Below are 20,392 nucleotides of genomic sequence, written 5' to 3' on the forward strand. Positions count from 1 at the left end.
TCTGAAGGAAGCTGGAGACACAAGAAGGGTGACTGTTTGCTCTTCTGTGAGGGCTTTCTGAAGAGTAGTAGGTGTGAACTCCTTACTCCAAGAAGGAGAGAGCAGGCCAAGGCCGTTTCCCCCCACTTATCAGCACTGACCAATTTCAGTGAGCAACAAAGTGCCACCCAGTGGAGGCTGGAGCCACTTACACCAAGCCTGGCCACCCTGAGCCCTGCAGGTCCATCTTTACTAGGACAAGTTGGCCTGAGAATCATCACAGAAGATCCTCCCCCAGAAGATCAGCACAAACTCCTTACTTGCACCACTTACTGATCATAGAGTGCTGCAAAGCTTCACCTCTAGGGGAAATAGGACCTCACATTTTTTTTTTCCCCTTTTGGATCTAGCTTCTTCTAACAAGCAGACTGAAACACATCTCATTCAAAACTGCCACACAGCAGACAAGGTCCAAACACATCCCCCACCCGACCCACAGCAGGCAAGGAGCAACTCTACAAACACAGTAGCAGAGTGCACACCCTGAAACACCTCCGGAAGCACCAGGCCCCAGACAGTATTGGACCGCTTCCTAATAGAGCCATTACTCTCAGGAGAACTATAACAGACTTTCCTAACACACACACACACACACACACACACACACACAGTGACCTAGACAAAATAACAAGATGGAAGAATTGACCCCAAAAGAAAAAAAGGGGGGGGGAGTAAGTAATAGCCAGGGATTTTATCAATAAGTAAAATGTCTGAACCAGAATTTGAAATGACAATAATAAAGAAACTAGCTGCACTTGAGAAAAGCATAGAAGACTCTAGAGAATCCCTTACTGCGGAGATAAAAGAACTCAAAACTCGTCAGGTTGAGATAAAAAATGCTATAGATGGGATGCAAAGCCAACTGGATACAATAACAAAGATGACGGATGAAACAGAAGAACAAGTCAGTGACCTAGAAGGTAAAATTATGGAAAATAATAAAGCTAAAAAAAAAAAAAAAAGAGGGTAAAAAACACTTTGGATCATGAATGTATACCTAAGAAACTCAGCCATTCCTTAAAAAGTAGTAACATTCATATCATAGGAGTCCTAGAAAAAGAAGAGAAAAAGAAGCAAAAGACTTATTTGAGTAAATTATAGCTGAAAACTCCCTAATCTGGGAAAGAAAACGGATACCAAAATCCACGAAACACAGAACACTCCCATTAAATTTAACTAAAGCAGGCCATCACCAATATACATTATCGTCAAAATCACAAAATTTGCAGAGACAAGGAAAGAATCCTGAAAGCAAGGGAAAAAAATCCTAACCTGCAATAGAAGACACATCAGGTTTGCAGCATAACTGTTCACAAATTGTTTGTTACCACTAAACCAGCCCTGCAAGAAATATTAAAGGGGACTCTTTGAGTGGGGAAAGAAAAGACCAAAAGCAAAAAAGACCACAAAGGAAGAGAGAAAATCCCCAGAAATATCAACTTTATAAGTAACACAAAGGCACTAAAATCTTATCACTAATCACTTTGAATGTAAATGGACTAAATGCTCCAATCCAAAGACATAGGGTATCATAATAGGTTAAAAAACAAGACCCATCTATATGCTGCCTACAAGAGGTTGATTTTAGACCCAAAGACACCTGCATATTGAAAGTGAGATAATGGAGAATCATCCATCATGCTAATGGATGTAGAAAGAAAGGCAGAGTAGCCATACTTGTATCAGACAAGCTAGATTTTAAACCAAAGACTGTAGCAAGAGATGAAAAAGGGCATTATATCATAATTAAGGGATCTATCAATCAAAATTTAACAATTTTAAGTATGTCCCCAACTTTGGAGCACCCAAATATATAAATCGCTTAATAACCAACATAAATAACTCACTGATAATGACACAATAATAGCAGGGGAACTTAACACCCCACTTACAGCAATGGACAGATCATCGAAGTAGAAAATCAACAAGGACACAGTGTGGCTTTGAAGGACACACTGAACCAGATGGACTTAATAGATAAGTGCAAAACATGTCATCCTAAAGCAGCAGAATACACTTTTGTTTTGTTTTGTTTTTGAGGGCACATGGAACATTCTCCAGAATCGATCAAATACTGGGACTAAAATCAGGTCTTGACAAGTAAAAAAAGATTAAGATCACACCAGGAATATGCTCAGACTGCAATGTTATGAGACTTGAAATCAACCACAAGTAAAAATTTGAGAAGACCACAAATACACGGAAGTTTAAAAACATTCTACTAAAGAATGAGTGGGTTAACGAGGAAATTAAAGAAGAAATAAAAATACATGGAAGCAAATGAAAATGAAAACTAACAATGAGGCACTCTGCAAGCTATAGAACACTGATGAAAGAAACTGAAGGTGACACACACACATACACACACAAAATGGAAAGACATTCCATGCTTATGGATTGCAAGAACTCTGTTAAAAAAATATCTATAGTACCCAAAGCAATCTATACATTTAACTCAATCCCTATCAAAAGACCAATGGCATCTTTCACAGAATTAAAACTAACAATCCTAAAATTTATACACAACCACAAAAGACCCTGAATAGACAAAGCAATCTTGGAAAAAGAAAAGCAAAGCTAGAGGCATCACAATTCCAGACTTCAAACTGTATTACAAAGCTGTCACAATCAAAACAATATGCCAGCAACATAAAAACAGACACATAGATCAATAGAAGAAAACAGAAAACTCAGAAATAAACCCACCATTCTATGGTCAATTTTTCTTCTAGAAAGCAACATTCAGAAGAATGAAACCAGACCACTTTCTTACACCATACAAAAATAAATTCAAAATGGATAAAGACCCAAATGTGAGAGCTGAAACCATAAAAATCCTAGAAGATGGATGCCTGGGTGGTACATATGGTTGGGCATCCAACTCTTGGTTTTACCTTAGATTATGATCTTGGGATCCTGAGATCAAACCCCACAATGGGCTCTGGGGTCAGCATGGGGGGATTCTCTTTCCCTCTCTCTGTCCCTCCTACTCATGTTCTCTTTCTCATCCACATGCTCTTACTCTCTCTCAAATAAATAAATCTTAAAAAAAAATCCTAGAAGTTAGCACAGGCAGTAATTTCTCTGATATTAGCCACAGCAACTATTTTTTAGATAGGTCCCCTAAGGCAAGAGAAACAAAAGCAAAAATAAACTAGTGGAACTCTGTCAAAGTAAAAAGCTTCTGTACAATGAAGGAGAAAATCAATAATGCTAAAAGGCAACCTATGGAATGGGAGAAAATATTTGCAAATTGCATATCCAAAAAAGGGTTATTACCCAAAATATATAAAGAAATGACACAACTCAACATCCCAAAACCAAATAATCCAATTAAAAAATAAGCAGAACACATGAAAAAACATTCTCCAAAGAAGGTATTATGGAACTGGGCCTTGCAATTGGCCTCTCCCTCAGCAGGGAGTCTGCTTAAAGATTCTTTCCCTCTGCTCCTCTCTGAAATAGATAAATAAATATTTAGATTGGTGATAATAAAATGTTCATACTACCCAAAGCAGTCAGATTCTATACGATCCCTGTCAAAATTCCAATGGCATTTTTCAAAAACAGGACAATTTTCACATGATTAAAGAACCGCAAAAGACCTCAAAATAGCCAAAACCATCTAGATAAAGAAAGCTGATTTCCTGATTTCAAACTGTATATAAAGCTACAGTAATCCAAACAGTATGATATTGTCATAAAGACAGACACACCCATCTATGGAACATAAAAGAGCCCAGAAATATACATATGCATTCAAGGTCAATTAATTTATAACAACAAAGCCAAGAATATACAGTGGGGAGAGGACAGTCCCTTCATTCAATGGTTTGGAAACGCTGAACAGCAGCATGCAGAAGAATGAATCTGCATACTGCCTTACACAACACACAAAAATTAACTCCAAGTAGATTAAAGACTTGAACGTAAGACCAGAAACCATACAACTCCTGAACTGAATTCATTTAAGCTCCTAGTCCACTCTGCACCACAACCAAACTTTTTTTTCTTTTAAATACCTTATTTATTTATTCAACAGAGAGAGGGTGCAAAAGAGCACAAACAAGGGGAGGGGCTGAGGGAGAAACAGGCTTCCTGCTGAGCAGGGCGCCAGACCAGGGGCTCCATCCCAGGACCCTGAGACCATGACCTGAGCCAAAGACAGACATTTAAGTGACTCAGCCACCCAGGCATCCCAGAAAGTTCTAAGAATCTTAAGCACAAGGAGTGGCAGTAGTAGGAATGTTAAAAAATGAAACTGATGGGGCACCTGGGTGGCTCATGTCCTGATTCCTGGAGTCCCGGGTTCAAGCTCCCTGCTCAGTGAGGTGGCTGCTTCTCCTTCTCCCTGCTCCTGCTTGCTCTCTATCAAATAAATAAATAAAATGAAAAATGATTGTTGAACTCACCCCATGGAGTTATTAAGAGGCTTAAATGAAGTAGGATCCATAAATTTTAGCATGGCAACTGGTCCATAGTAAGTACTCAAGAAATAGCAGTGTTGGTAACATAATAAGGTAGGAAGAAAGAATATAAAACCTGGATTTCTAAGTTTCCTTTTCCTTCCTAATATCCGTCAGAGAGGCTGAACATGAAAGAACACACAATGAATGAGAGTATTAACTTATCAAGAGGGGAGAACAAGTCCCACCACTGTTGTTCCAAACATAACGTTAAAGGAGTTGAACAGAGAAGGAAAAGCAAGTACTCACTCCTCGCACAAGGACAAACCTCCTGGCATGCCTTAAATTCACAGCTAGAGGCACCTGGGGGGCAGTGGCAAGGCCTTGGGTTGGAGAGGCCAGCAGCAATGCCAGTGCCCCTTAGGTCCACCAAGCAAGGAAAGAACAGTGAAAAGACCACATCGTGCAGGGAGAGAAATGCTTGATAAGAGGTAGGGTGTGCAAACAGGAAAGGGGAGAGCAGTGGGGACACTGCTGCTCTAATTCCAGGAAAGGCAGGAAAGGCTCCAACAGTGATCAATGTGTCAGAAGGACAAGAGGAAGGGATGGAGAAGAAAGGGTATTGAGGAGGTAGGATCATCGTGTGTGATCAAGTGGGGAACAGAAAGGGGCCACAACAGCTGCTTTACCAGGGTACAGGAAAGGAAGGTGAAGGGGCAAGAGAAGGAGTTGGGGACCTCCCCAATACACATTGGATTCAAAAATGCCCATGCAGCATGTGCGAAGAGTCTAGAACAGCAGAGAGCTGGCCTACAGGCAAAGGCTGGAGAATCCTAAGCAAAGGTGGGACAGTGTTTTCAATATTCCTACCAAGAACACATCAGGAATCGTCTTCTAAGACCTGAACAACTACCAAAGGAGAGGACAATCACTAAGGCCTGTTGAGGCAAGGCCCACAGCCTGCAGCAAGGAACCCATCTGGCCTGAGTCCCCGAACCACAACATCTCCAGAGTTCTTCGTCTCCTCTTCTTCCCCGGAGCCCCATATTACACCCTGAACTCCATTTTCCCCACCCAAGCCACCCCCCCAATCATGAGTGACCACTTCCCCCTCCGCCTACCACAGGAGGACCTCCTCGCCCTCGTCTGTGTCTCCGTTTGATCACGGACACCGCCCCACTTTCTCCGTCAGCTTTGTCTACTTCCCTCCTCACCTCAACTCCGCCAAGGCCGGTCTCACCCGGTCACACTCACCGGCACGTGACGTGCTTCCCGGAATAAACCTCCTTGCCTGCCCCTCCCCCAGGCCGCTAGAAAGGGGCAGACCAGCGCCGTGACTGACCAGCTCTCATCACTGCAAGGCCGATTTCTTATCCTTGCTTTACCGAGACGACCCTGCCTCACATTCAATAAAACCATGACCGTTCTAAGAAACAAGACCATTACCAGCAATAACCGCATGTGTTATTCACTGGGCACGCGCTCTGTCACGCCCTCCGTTCAGCGCCCATCATTCCTTCGCTGGATCTCCCCGGAACTGTTCACAGGGTTACTACTATCCCCCCATCAGTTTACAGATAAAGGAACGGAGGTCGGGAGGTTCGCACCAGGCCGCAGACCAGCCGGCAGCAAAGTGGGGGCTCAAAGCAATTCAACGCAAACGCTTCTGCCGCAAACGCTGTCTTAACAACAAGAGGGGGTTGCTCTTACAGGGCTGCCGCGGGAATAGTAACACAATCTCTGACAGAATACCTGCTGCGTGTTAAAAACACACACGCTGGGAGGCATCCGGGTGGCTTGGTCGGTGAAGAATCCAACTCATGATTTCGGCTCAGGTCAATATCCCAGGGTCTTTAGATAGAGACCCCTCGGGCTCCGTGTGGGGGGTGGAGCCTGCTTAGGACGGTCTCTCTCGCCCTCTGCCCCTCCCCCACCCTCTCTCCAGCACGTACAGGCTCGCTCTTTTAAAACAAAACACATGCTCTGCCTCTTTTTTTTATGTTCAATTAGCCATCATTAGTTTTTGATGTGGTGTTCAGTGATTCCTTGGTTAGGTTTAACACCCAGTGCTCATCACAATACGTGCCCTCCTTACCACCCATCACCCTGTTAACCCCTCCCCCACCCTCCTCCTCTCTGAAACCCCCAGTTTGTTTTCCGGGGTCCATAGTCTCTCTTGGTTTTTCTCCCTCTCTGATATACCCCCCTCCAGATTTCCCTCCCTTTCCCTATGGTCCTCTGTATCTTTGGGGTAAACACCTCTTAGTGTAATTGTTGAGTCATAGGGTAGCTCTATTCTTAACATCTTGAGGAACCTCCATACTGTTTTTCGGAGTGTCTGCACCAGTTTGCATTCCCACCAACACTATAGGAGGGTTCCCCTTTCTCCACATCCTCGCCAACATTTGTTGTTACCTGTTTTGTTAATTTTTGCCGTTCTAGTTGGCATAAGATGGTCATCTCATTCTGGTTTTGATCTGTATTTCACTGATGGCAAGAGATTTGGAGTTTTTTTTCATATATCTGTTAGCCATGTGTATGTCTTCTTTAGAGAAGTCTCTGTTCATGTTTTCTGCATCTTTTGTTGCTCAGTCTGGTCGCCTTACCAGGATACCTCCCAACCTCCCAGCATCCAATCTCTCTCTGAGAGTTCTCTTTTCTGTCGCCTGCCCCTGACACTCCTGTTGGGTGGCTGGCCTTCTCCCCCTCTGTGCAGAGTCAAGAGTGCCTAAAAGTTACACATCCAACGGGGAAATCCTTGGCAGTGACTGAGGGGTTTAGGAGTGAGAACACCCAGGTTCCTTGCCTTAGCTGGTGACACATTCTGGAGTCCCAGTCACTTACCTCCAGCATCCATCTCGCAGGGGATCAGGCTAGGACTGGCCTCCAGAGGAGTTTAAAATCCTGCTTGATCTTGTTTCCTCCCCTTCCCTATAAACCTTCCTTCACTCCTTTACTAGTTTCTCCTGGAAATGGGCTCCTCATAAATTAGTTGCACCTGAATTTATGTCTTAGGGTTTGCTTCTGGGGAATTAACCTGAAATACTATCCCAACACCTAATCTGTGCAGATGCAGTCTTCAATACTCTAACCACATGGGTGTATTTGGTGTGATGGTGAGCAGGTGCGAATGAAGGCCCCAGGTGACTGTCAAAGGCAGGCTCATACAAAGGCTCAGACTCATTCAGCAGCCCCTAGTTTACCAAACTCAAAAAGGGCCCATCAGCATTACTTGTTTATGCGTTCCATTTAATAGCCAGGCTGCAGTTAGAAATGTGAATGGAAGAGAAGCTACATTGGGATCCCATCAGCCCTACAGGTAACAGTCCTTCTTCCCGACCCACAGCACGAGCTGACTCCTGACCCCAAGGCCTTCCACTGGGAATCACCATGCCTCGGAGTAAACAGTGTTGCCCTGTTTTGTTGCAGGTTCTGTTTTCAAGATACCCGCCTTCCTAATCAAGATGGCAGCAGTTCTTAATTGGATGCCAGTTGGGTATTTTCAGTTGGTACACTCTCACAGAATATTCTATTCTCCAGTGCTAGAGGAGCTCTATCTAAGGCCAAGGAGATTGTCAGGGACCCACAAAAACATACGCACCCTTTGAAAAACAATTACTGGCCAAAACCAAGAAAAGAGCATTGCTAATTGGAAATGAAGGATATTTAAGTAAGTAGTTAGAAAACAAAATAACTTCATTATTTTAGAAGTTATAAAAATGTTATGTTGTTAAAAAAATTTGCAAATTCGATTAGAATAGATAGATTTGCTCAAGTCGTAAGAATCCCTATAGACACAGGATGATTGCTAAGAAATGTAATCATAAAATGGGGTGCCTGGGTGGCTCAGTGGGTGAAAGCCTCTGCCTTTGGCCCAGGTCATGATCTCAGGGTCCTGGGATCAAGCCCCATATTGGGCTCTCTGCTCGGCAGGGAGCCTGCTTCCCCCTCTCTCTCTGCCTGCCTCTCTGCCTACTTGTGATCTCTCTTTCTTTCTCTCAAATAAATAAATTTTTAAAAAAATTTTTAAAAAAGAAATGTAATCATAAAATCAAGTTATATATAAAATTTCAAAAACAAAAACCCTTACAAAATTTTTATGGAACAAATATTATAATTAATGTGAAAGGTGGATACTTCAATATATTTGACAGTATGTGGGCTCCCTAAGGTCGATGAAAGCTCTCAGGGGGCCCAGATTTTAGCATGTTTATCATCTCCAACCAACACGCCTCAAATGCTGAACCACAATTCTGGCAGACCAGCCAGAGAACAGCCTATTCTTCTTCCTGTTGCAGCGGATGGGACACTTGATGAATCTAATCTGAGGGGGCCAGCCAGAGCCTCCAAGTGTGAACAAGGTTGCACACAGCAGGCTTTGCCAAAGGCTTGGCAGGCTGCGGTCTGTTGGGAGGAGCAGATGCTCAGGGAGCCTAAGTCATCCTAGGAGATGCAACAGAGTAAACCCTGAGATCGCTGGTTCCACACCCAGCTGGCTCAAAGGCAAAACCAGGTCAAAATGGACACTGGCTATAAGGGGGAAGACAGAGGATGGAGTGTAGCCCATTTTGTTGCTGTTGTTAAAAAAGAAAAAAAAAGAAAAAAAAAAGAATGAATGTGTCATGGGATGATTTTCTGTGACACGACCAGGTGTACTGAGGGGAGCCAGCTGGGGTTACACAAGGAGCATCATGGGAATAGGGAGGGACACTGAAGCCTTACTAGAGGCTGATGGAACCTCAGGAGCAAGGCTGCCAAGGAATGGGAAGTAATGGCCATCCTTGCGACCCCAGCTGATGTTCCAGTTTAGAAGCTGATGGGAAGGAATCACTCAAGGGGGAGATGTTGAAAGTACAAGAGAGCCGGAGGGAGGGTTATGCGTGAGCAGGGCCACCTCCGCTTCTGAGACCTTCCCAGAAGTCTGACCTGAAGGGGAGAAGAGACATGGGCTAGTGCATCCTCTGAGAAATTGGAAAACATGGCATCTGCTGGAAGCCCTGAGGGAAGACCCTGAGGCAACGTGAGGAGCTGGGAGTTTGAAAATGCTGCCATGAGGAATCAAATAGAAAGAGTGAGAACCAAGGTGAGAGGCCCAGCTGAATCCCTGGCAGGAGTAATTCCTGCTGGTTCCTGCTCTCCTGTAGCTCTTCTGTGTGTCCCCTAACCAAGAGACTGCCTTAATCTCTGACAAAGTTGGATATTTATATTTGAAGTCCCATTTTAAGCATCTGAGCGGGGGCACCTGGGTGTCTCAGTCAGTTGAGCATCTGCCTTCAACTCAAGTCATGATCCTGGAATCCTGGGACAGGAGCCTGGGACAGGCTCCTTGCTCAGGGGAGAGTCTGCTTCTCCCTCTGCCCCTGCCCTACCCTTCTCCTCCTTCCTCTCACTCTCTCTCTCTCTCAAATCCATAAAATCTTAAACACACACACATGCCTGAGTGGGTAAAACTTTAAAATAAGTATAGCTTTACATGAAAACGTTATTATAGCTTTATTACCTGAAAGACTGAAATACAAATGCATTTACGGTAAAACATTTTAAAGGCTGTTCTCTTTATAGTAAAACCCTGTTTTCATACTCTGCGTAGGAGGACAGAACTGCCAGGCACATGTATTACATACTATATTGACTTATGAACAATATGTGGAAAAGACAACATGCAGAGCCTACAAAGAGTGGTGCCCTTGGTACACAGGTCCCATCTTCTGCATTACTACAATCATTCAGAATATTCTGCATGTCCATTCTGCCTTGCACATTGACTTTCATCTCAAAGTCCAGGCCAGGCTACTTTCCTGTCATTTTACCCCACACATACAGTGAAGTTGGGCAGGACAGAGAATCCCACTCCTAAAAATGTAATCAGAAGTAGGGACACCTACATTCCCTTGAATAACCATCTGAGGCATGTGACTGTTGGCTTCGTTGCTCTTGTGGAATCACTCCCTTTGCCCTCCTCCCATACTGTTCTGAGTAGCAAAGGGGAAGCATCTCCAGACTTTTGCCAATGTTGACTGGGGCTGTTTGTGCTTCTGAGCAAACTCTTTCCCTGCTGACCCGAAGGTCTAGTGAAAGCTGCAGAGAGACAAGAACTGCTAATGATGTGTCATACTCAGTCCAGATACCTTTCCCCAAAAAGTGCCAAGACGCAGATAATGACACATATGATAATTACAAATAGACCTTGTCACTAACACAAAACACATCAATGCGAAATTTCTTTTTAAATGCCCTACAAACACCACATATTTTAAACAGTCAACCAAATGACGAAGTCAACCGGTAGTTGTAAAGTTCGGCTGAGGACATCAAATGTCTAGCAGCTCACCTGCTCTCTCAGTGCCCCAGTGGCTTGGAGGTAGAACATTCTGCAGTGTCAACAGGTGGACAAGTGGTAGTAAAATACACACGGGCAAAGTGTGTCTTCACTTAAGCAACACAAAAAACGATGAAGTGTCTTTAGCTATAGCCAATAAATTGACAAAATTCAGTTTATACCAGTAAATGGTTGATCATCATTAACAAGAACAAAGGAGGCCCCATATACTCCTGGTGATACTGCAAATCATTGTAGCCTTTTTGGGGAGGACAGAGTTGTGCAATATGTGACAGCAACTATAAAATTTGACCCAGCAATTCCACCTTTAGAAAGAACCCCTAAGGAGTTAAGACAAAGGTGGGAAAAGAAAATGCTATACAAAATCAACATTTAGGATGGTGTTCTCTATACAAAGAAGATATATAAAACAATCCTGTCAACTAAGGGGCCTTAGCAAACCATAATATGAAAGCACACCATGAAGTTCTGAGTGTTTATTCAAAACACTACCACGATGAACTATGTTCATGCATGAAATTTTAAACATGGAATAGTAAGGGACAGTGAAGGTAAAAATACAGTAGAATCAATATATAACATGCAAGGAAGTGAACATGTATATTAGAACACACAAATCATATAAGGGACTAAAAAATGATATAGATAACTCGTATTTAGAGATTTTGTTTGTTGATGGTGGTGTTGTTACAGTGGAGTCCAAAACAAATTTTAAATTTAGAAAAAAAAAAAAAAGAATGCCTGTGGACAATGAGTAGGACCCACACAAGTGGGCAGAGGTAGCTCAGCTGGAATTTCCAAATTTCCAAATCTCAATCCTACTGAGGTTTGGGGCCAGATATTTGTTGTGAGCGTGGTTTGGTGCATTACAGGGTCACTGCCAGCACTGCTGACTTCTACCCACTAAATACCAGCAGCACCCTCCGAAAACTACCTCCAGGCAGTGTCAAATGTTGGACAGAGTAACCTGTACCAAGAACCACTGGAGGGGCATCTGGTTGGCTCAGACTTTAAGCTGCTGCCTTTGGTCAGGTCATGATCCCAGGGTCCTGGGATTAAGTCCCACTTTGGGCTCCCTGCTCATCAGGGAGCCTGCTTCTCTCTCCCTGTCTGCCATTCCCCCTGCTTGTGTTCTCTCTCTCTCAAATAAATAAATAAAATCTTAAAAAAAAAAAAAACACACATTGAAGTAAGTGATAACAAATGATCAACTCACCACCTGAGCTATGGGCAGTTGTGAGGGCTGGGGCCGGGAGCCAGTGTGTGCCCTTCCTACAGAAGCAGTCCCCACTCAGAAATCCAGAATTACCATAATGTGACTTTTTCTTTCTTTAGCAGCTAATTCAAAATTAAAACACTTTATGGGCCAACGCTGTGCAGTCCGAGCCTTGTGTCTGTGGGCTGCCCAGGAGTGAGCGAACTTTGTCTGCACAGGGCCAGGTGGTGAACATTTTAGCCTTTGTGGGATCAATTCTTTCTCACAACTAGTCAGTCCTATCTTTGTGGGAGGAAAGTACTGGGTGTGGTATACTGCTGCCTCCTGAGAAGCCACAGTGAGAGTATCCCTCCCCCCTTTTTTTTTCTCCAGCCACAGATTGGCTTTTGTGCCATTCTTTTCAAATTTTCTGGTATTATTAGAAGGGCCAGGAACAAGGCGCTGACATAGCTGTTTACATGATTCCCAGAGCCCCGGAAAACTTCATTGGGAATGTTACCCATTTTTAATGAACTTACTAAAACGCAACTTCTCCTGTTTGTGTTCTGTTTGCTGTCACTGAGAAAATGCAGACAGCTTTTTCAGGCCACAGAGGCAACCCAGGACACTGCAAGTGAAAATGGTTTGAGACCCAGTCCCAGGAAAGAAAGGCCTCATAGCTGCTGGGCCTGTGCCCTGTGAATGTGTTCTGGAGGGCAGAGTGTGGCCCCCTGAAGGAGCTTCAGGGGTCCTGCTTCCCTTCCTGGCAGGAAACACTGACTCCTAGGACCTACCTTGGGCCATCTAGAAAGAACAGAGAGTCCCGGTTTCCTTAACCCTCAAGGCAGCAAAAGTCAGTGCGAAAATGATAAAAGGAGTCTAGTGGGAAAGGAAGAATAAATGAAAGGAAAACAAAGAAGAAAAAATTGAATTTAAATAAAATTAAAATTTTTTTTAAAAAGGAAGCATTAAAAAGATGAGAGGCTGCTGAGAGAGGTGGGAAAGCCAGGTTCACAGCCCCGCCTTCCTCCATCTCACAGCCTGGCCTTCCTCCATCTCTCCCGGCTCTCAGCCACCTCCCCCAATAGTTGGGGAGTCAAAACCACACAATAGGAAGTCGTCTGCCATCAATGTGGTCACGATGCTGGGTCTCCACAAATGAATCCTGACCATAGGACTCTCTTGACTGCCATAAGCTGTGTGTGTGGCCAATGCAAAGGCAAGAGGAGTCCTGGGGTCAGAGCAGCAAAATCACAGCAGCATGTTTCTACAGCCTACTCAGGTTGTGCTGGGAAGAAGCCTTAGAAGGTCATGCTCAGGAAGCATTCCCTGGGTCTGTGGCCACGTGAGGCGCCAGGGTCTCTGCCTAAAAGCAGGGCAGTGTTCAGTGCCTTCCTACTCCCAGGCTTGGGGGCAAGACAAAGTGGCAGCAGAGGCCTCTGGGATTGTTTCCAGGGCTGGGCAATGTGAAGACTGGTGTGGACCTTCTGGCCCAGCCCAGAGTCTGCTCACCAGTGCCCTGCTGAGACACCCCACACACACATTCTCTGATTTCCCAGCAGCCAGTGTGCTGTGAACCAGGGACAAGAATTGTGGGTGGAGGTCTTGCTGAGATTTATGAGGGTAAGAAGGAGTCTTGGGCAGGCACAGCATCAGGAAGGCCACTCTACCTCCCCTGCCTCTGTACAGAGGGAAAAACAAAATCTCGAAAGTGAGATTTCAGCGCTGCCTTGGAGGTGGAGCCCAGAACCCAAGGTATAGAGGTATAGGGAGAGACTCTCGCCTCCTACCAGACGCCAGTCCGCTGGCAGTGGGGAGAGTCTACTGGAACCCTAAGAAAGTAACTCCAGCAACAGCTGTGACAATGATCTAATTCCTACAGAAGGCCAATTATATCCACCTTGGGGGCCCTGCTGTCCCTTGAAGTAATGTCACAGACCCCAGTGTGAAACTGAAAAAAAATAAATACATAAATTGCTTTTCCTAGGCAGGTTGCAGACATATGACCATCCCTCCTTCTCAGGCAAGTTACACGTCTGGGCCAATGAAGGTCAACAAGCCCCTCAGGGGTGTGTGAGAGTTTCTCTAACACAAGCAAGTTGGGGGAGACACCCAGGAAAGCTCTTCTGGCCAAGTCATGAGATATGCTCTCTGCAGGAGTCACCCACACTGAGACCCAGAGGGATTCAAGCCACGCAACAATTAAACTTCTCTTTTGGCTTCATCTTGAGGTTTTTCGCATGTGACAAATTCTCTGGTTGTCACCGAATTTTTCAAGTATGGATTTGGTTCTCCTTCCCCGCAGAGATTCTCTGGCTCTAAACTCTGAACAGAAGAGAGAAGTTGTTCTTTAGTTTCTAAGCTGGTCTCCTCTGGTATTCTAGAATGCAGCTGTTGGGGTTTTCTCTGTGGAATCTCAGTTGATGTGGGAGGACGATAAGGCCAATATGGAAAAGTCACATACTTATTTTTTTCCTCTCTCAAAATGCTTTCCTGATCCTTTCCAATTTCCTCTGTGGAAACCTCTTCCAAAAAATTCTCAAAGTTCACCACCAACTTGTCAATAAAATCACTGGGGGCCGAGTATGATTTTAGAACCCTGTCTCCTTCCGTGTTCACAGGATCATCAAACTCCTTCAGGTTTAGCTTATCCTGGAAAAGAGAAAGGGACACCCTCCAATGATCATTTAAGAGCTACACATGAGGCAGTCAAAAGCTCATTAGGCTTAGGATAACCAATGTCTCACCTCTTGACCAGCCCCCCACATTCCTTCCAGAGACCAGAAGTGATGGCCAATCTCTTCCATATGCCCTTCCAGAGAAGCCTGGCAAGACTGACCCATTTCCTGAGAAATGGCAGATGGTATTCAAACAACTTTTTTTCTTCTTGAGAGCTTAAGGCTATTTTCCACATAATCATAAGCTCACTAAACCCCAATTGAGATGGAAGCATCCAAATTAGAACTCTTACATAAGATGAAAAACCACAATCATCAGACAATACTGCCTATAAATTCATTTACTCTCTTGACAACTTTTAATAAGTAGCAAAGTATATAGGGTAACACACAGCTGATAAAGGAGAGAAGAAAACAAAAATAACACAAATAACAAAAATTAAAATAAATAAATAAAGATGTCTACATTTTAAAAAGTCTTCCGAGCTGAAACAAGCAAGAGCTAGTACTAAAAATTCTTGCATCAAGTAGTACTAGAAATAGTCTTTCAATAGTAAAAAATTTTAAGGTTATATTTGATAGGGCTTGTTTTTACTTAACTAAAAGAAATTATATCTTAAAAATTGCAAAACAGTTTTTAATTTAAACTTATGAAAAGGAAGTTTTCTACTTAGGGATAAGTCACTAAAAAACCCTATTCCCAGTTCAAGTCTGACTGTAACTTCTCTAATCTGAGAAAAACAACTCGAGGCAGCTGTGTCAGCCTGTGGACAGCTATGTATATCAACATCCCCTCAAGGTCTCCAGTGGCCTCTAGACTAACTTTTTCTTGACTGCTTTTTAATGGCCCTGAATCTTATAGCCAGGCTCTCTCGTGCTCCCTAATTAGACAGTCAGGTCCTTGCGGGTGGGGCCAGTGTCCTTCAGTGGCATCCATTATAGGACCAGTTCCATGTCCAGCACACACTGGGTCCTCTGAGCAGAGTGAAGTCCTTTCCACTGATCCAAGAGGATGAAGGCCAAAGTTGTTCCAGAAAGGCTCATTCCACCTGTCATGCCAGCCATACCCCAGGACTTTTTAACCTCAATTTCTATTGATGTGAAGCCTGTACAAATCTCAGTGCAGGACTCCTCCCCATCTCCATCACCCTTCCTTGTCTTCTGCAACCAACCTACTCAATGATTTCTCTAACAAAAGCAAAAGTATTTACCTTGAAATCATCTCCATGCCATGTGGCTATGCTGCTTTCAGCAGGGTTGGGGACATCAGGCCAACATAAGTGCTTCAATTTGCTAATAAGAGATATGATTTTAAAACGGGAATTGAGTTTGAGAAGTATATGTTACTTACACTGCATGGGTCTGCCAGAAGGGTGCAGCTTTGCTACAGAGAATTTTATGGCTCTCTATTGAATAAGGGCAAGCTATCGACTTCCTGACAGAAACTGGGAACACATAGTTTGGGGAGTGAAATTATAAGTCATCAATGGGTTGTGATGGAAAGACACCTTTCTTACCCTCTCCTGCCTCTGCATCTCCACCCCTGGTCCTGATGCTAGAAACCACACCATGACAGAACCATGTTTTTGAGATTTATCCTCCAGGAAGCATAACCCTCTAAGCCTGATACAACACCTACATTTTAGTGCAGTGATTCTCAGAGTATGGTCCTAACCAGCCGCAGCCGCCTCACAAGGGAGCCTGATAAATAAGCAAAATGTACAAGGGTTTGCCTGGTGACTTGGTTTCTACCTATGGTTGGGAAATGAGGCTGACATTCATTTAACTATAACTAAGCCTAGATGCTTGGCAGAGAAGGTCCTCAGCTGTGCAGTTTGGGAGAGAGAGATCTATGGGGGAGGGAGCCCTTACCAACAGGGTAGCATGAGAATCTCTGGGGAGAGAAAGCACAAGACCCTGAAGACAAGCTTCCTTTCACACAGTGACCAGAGAAACATGAGACAAACATCTCTGTGGCCAGCCCTCCAACACTGCACTACCAGCAAGGAACAAATCTATGCTGGGCATACTACTGGCCAATTCTCTAATCCCATGGGTAAGTTCTCTCTCTACCTGGGAGATCACTGAGAGGAAGGACCTTCTCCCTGACTTTAGAGTCAGATGCCAAATGCAGAAGATAACAGAATGTGGGGCAGCTGGCAATCCCCTGGCATAAGCCTGGTACATGAGGCTGTGGGGAGTAGAAGTCCTCGTTTAGTCAGAATTCTGATGAGCAGGGTATGGCATATAAATAAACTCAGTAAATATGTACCAAATTGATAAATGAATCAATATCCCCTTAATAACACAGTGCCCTCTCCACACATGATGCCTTCCACCCCTTCAGTCCCTGATTTTGAGGGTACATGCTATTGCCTATAAACTCACTTGGGTTTTTTGAGACCATATGCCACTGTCAGCATGATGAGAATGAGAAGGCCGCTTCCAACCAAAGAAGTTATAAAGAAAATCTCAGGGACACCTTTGGGAATAGGAGAACAAAAGTCAGTAAAAAGATGAGCTCCTCACTTTGATAACAAATATTAAAGATTAATTTTTTTCTTCCAGGAGTTTCAGCAACATGTTCTTTATGATTTTTCTTTCAATTCAATTAAAATTTATTCATAAAAAGAAAAGTGATATTTGTGGCTCCTCAGCCAGTTCTCTTCTGCCTGAATAAAAGTGACAAATACTATGTTCACCAGGCTCATTCTCCACTTTCATTCCTTAGCACATATTTAGTGAGTGCTTACCACTTTCCAAGCACTATCCTGGGTAATAAAAAGTAAGGAAGATATACACGATCCCTACTTGCATGGAGCCTACATTCTGATAGAAGGATTCAGACAATAAAAAAAAAAAAAAAAGAAGATGATTACAGATATAACAGGATGATAGAGTATATTTAGGTAAGATGGGAAGATAGTAACTTTACACATCGGCAAAGGAAGACTTCTCTGAAAGGAGAAATCTGAGCCAATGTTAATAATGAGAAGGGGTAGGAGTCAAGATGGCGGAGAAGTAGCAGGCTGAGACTAATTCAGGTAGCAGGGGATCAGCTAGATAGCTTATCTAAAGATCGCAAACACCTACAAATCCAATGGCAGATCGAAGAGAAGAAGAACAGCAATTCTAGAAACAGAAAATCAACCACTTTCTGAAAGCATATTTTCCTGGGGTTGTTGCCACCCTTTTAGTATTTTACTTGTTCCTTCATATACTCTTATCTGGAAAAAATGACAAGGTGGAAAAATTCACCACAAAGAAAAGAACAAGAGGCAGTACTGAAGGCTAGGGACCTAATCAATACAGACATTGATAATATGTCAGATCTAGAGTTCAGAATGATGATTCTCAAGGTTCTAGCCGGGCTTGAAAAAGGCATGGAAGATATTAGAGAAACCCTCTCAGGAGATATAAAAGCCCTTTCTGGAGAAATAAAAGAGCTAAAATCTAACCAAGTTGAAATAAAAAAAGCTATTAATGAGGTGCAATCAAAAATGGAGGCTCTCACTGTTAGGATAAATGAGGCAGAAGAAAGAATTAGCGATATAGAAGACCAAATGACAGAGAATAAAGAAGCTGAGCAAAAGTGGGACAAACAGCTACCAGACCACGAGGGGAGAATTCGAGAGATAAGTGATACCATAAGATGAAACAACATTAGAATAATTGGGATTTCAGAAGAAGAAGAAAGAGAGAGGGGAACAGAAGGTATATTGGAGAGAATTATTGGAGAGAATTTCCCCAATATGGTAAAGGGAACAAGCATCAAAATCCAGGAGGCGCAGAGAACCCCCCTCAAAATCAATAAGAATAGGCCCATACCCCATAACCTAATAGTAAAATTTACAAGCTTTAGTGACAAAGAGAAAATCCTGAAAGCAGCCCAGGAAAAGCAGTCTGTAACATACAATGATAAAAATATTAGATTGGCAGCAGACTTATCCACAGAGACCTGGCAGGCCAGAAAGAGCTGGCATGATATATTCAGAGCACTAAGCGAGAAAAACATGCAGCCAAGAATACTATATCCAGCTAGGCTATCATTGAAAATAGAAGGAGAGATTAAAAGCTTCCAGGACAAACAAAAACTGAGAGAATTTGCAAACACCAAACCAGCTCTACAGGAAATATTGAAAGGAGTCCTCTAAGCAAAGAGAGAGCCTAAAAGTAGTAGATCAGAAAGGAACAGAGACAATATACAGTAACAGTCACCTTACAGGCAATACAATGGCACTAAATTCATATCTCTCAATAGATACCCTGAATGTTAATGGGCTAAATGTCCCAATCAAAAGACACAGGGTATCAGAATGGATAAAAAAACAAAACCCATCTATATGTTGCCTACAAGAAACTCATTTTAAACCTGAAGACACCTCCAGATTTAAAGTGAGGGGGTGGAAAAGAATTTACCATGCTAATGGACATCAGAAGAAAGCAGGAGTGGCAATCCTTGTATCAGATCAATTAGATTTTAAGCCAAAGACTATAATAAGAGATGAGGAAGGACACTATATCATACTCAAAGGATCTGCCCAACAAGAAGATCTAACAATTTTAAATATCTATGCCCCTAATGTGGGAACAGCCAACTATATAAACCAATTAATAACAAAATCAAAGAAACACATCAACAATAATACAATAATAGTAGGGGACTTTAACACTCCCCTCACTGAAACGGACAGATCATCCAAGCAAAAGATCAACAAGGAAATAAAGGCCTTAAACAACACACTGGACCAGATGGACATCACAGATATATTCAGAACATTTCATCCCAAAGCAACAGAATATACATTCTTCTCTAGTGCACATGGAACATTCTCCAGAATAGATCACATCCTCGGTCCTAAATCAGGACTCAACCGGTATCAAAAGATTGGGATCATTCCCTGCATATTTTCAGACCACAATGCTCTGAAGCTAGAACTCAATCACAAGAGGAAATTTGGAAAGAACCCAAATACATGGAGACTAAACAGCATCCTTCTAAAGAATGAATGGGTCAACGAGGAAATTAAAGGAGAAATGAAAAAATTCATGGAAACAAATGATAATGAAAACACAATGGTTCAAAATCTGTGGGACACAACAAAGGCAGTCCTGAGAGGAAAATATATAGTGGTACAAGCCTTTCTCAAGAAACAAGAAAGATCTCAGGTACACAACTTAACCCTACACCTAAAGGAGCTGGAGAAAGAACAAGAAAGAAACCCTAAGCCCAGCAGGAGAAGAGAAATCATAAAGATCAGAGAAGAAATCAATGAAATAGAAACCAAAAAAACAATAGAACAAATCAACGAAACTAGGAGCTTGTTCTTTGAAAGAATTAATAAGATTGATAAACCCCTGGCCAGACTTATCAAAAAGAAAAGAGAAAGGACCCAAATAAATAAAATCATGAATGAAATAGGAGAAATCACAACTAACACCAAAGAAATACAGACAATTATAAGAACATAGTATGAGCAACTCTACGCCAACAAATTTGACAATCTGGAAGAAATGGATGCATTCCTAGAGACGTATAAACTAACACAACTGAACCAGGAAGAAACAGAAAGCCTGAACAGACCCATAACCCATAAGGAGGTTGAAACAGTCATCAAAAATCTCCAAACAAACAAAAGCCCAGGGCCAGACGGCTTCCCGGGGGAATTCTACCAAACATTTAAAGAAGAACTAATTCCTATTCTCCTGAAACTGTTCCAAAAAATAGAAATGG

General features: G+C 42.9%; 1 protein-coding gene across 1 annotated transcript in view; it reads right to left on the reverse strand.

Annotated features, from left to right (window-relative positions):
- Window positions 1-13,710: 13,710 nt before the first annotated feature.
- The window catches only part of IL31RA (interleukin 31 receptor A), an 88,080-nt gene continuing 81,398 nt past the window's right edge, over window positions 13,711-20,392 (reverse strand). The window contains exons 13-15 of the mRNA XM_044224650.1: window positions 17,047-17,140; window positions 15,870-15,951; window positions 13,711-14,632 (exon numbers count right to left, since the gene is read on the reverse strand). Of these exons, the coding sequence (XP_044080585.1) occupies window positions 14,183-14,632; window positions 15,870-15,951; window positions 17,047-17,140 (626 nt within the window). The 3' untranslated portion in view covers window positions 13,711-14,182. The remainder of the gene's footprint in view (window positions 14,633-15,869; window positions 15,952-17,046; window positions 17,141-20,392) is intronic.

Source organism: Neovison vison, chromosome 1, assembly GCF_020171115.1.
Source record: "Neovison vison isolate M4711 chromosome 1, ASM_NN_V1, whole genome shotgun sequence".
Classification (NCBI taxonomy): domain Eukaryota; kingdom Metazoa; phylum Chordata; class Mammalia; order Carnivora; family Mustelidae; genus Neogale; species Neogale vison.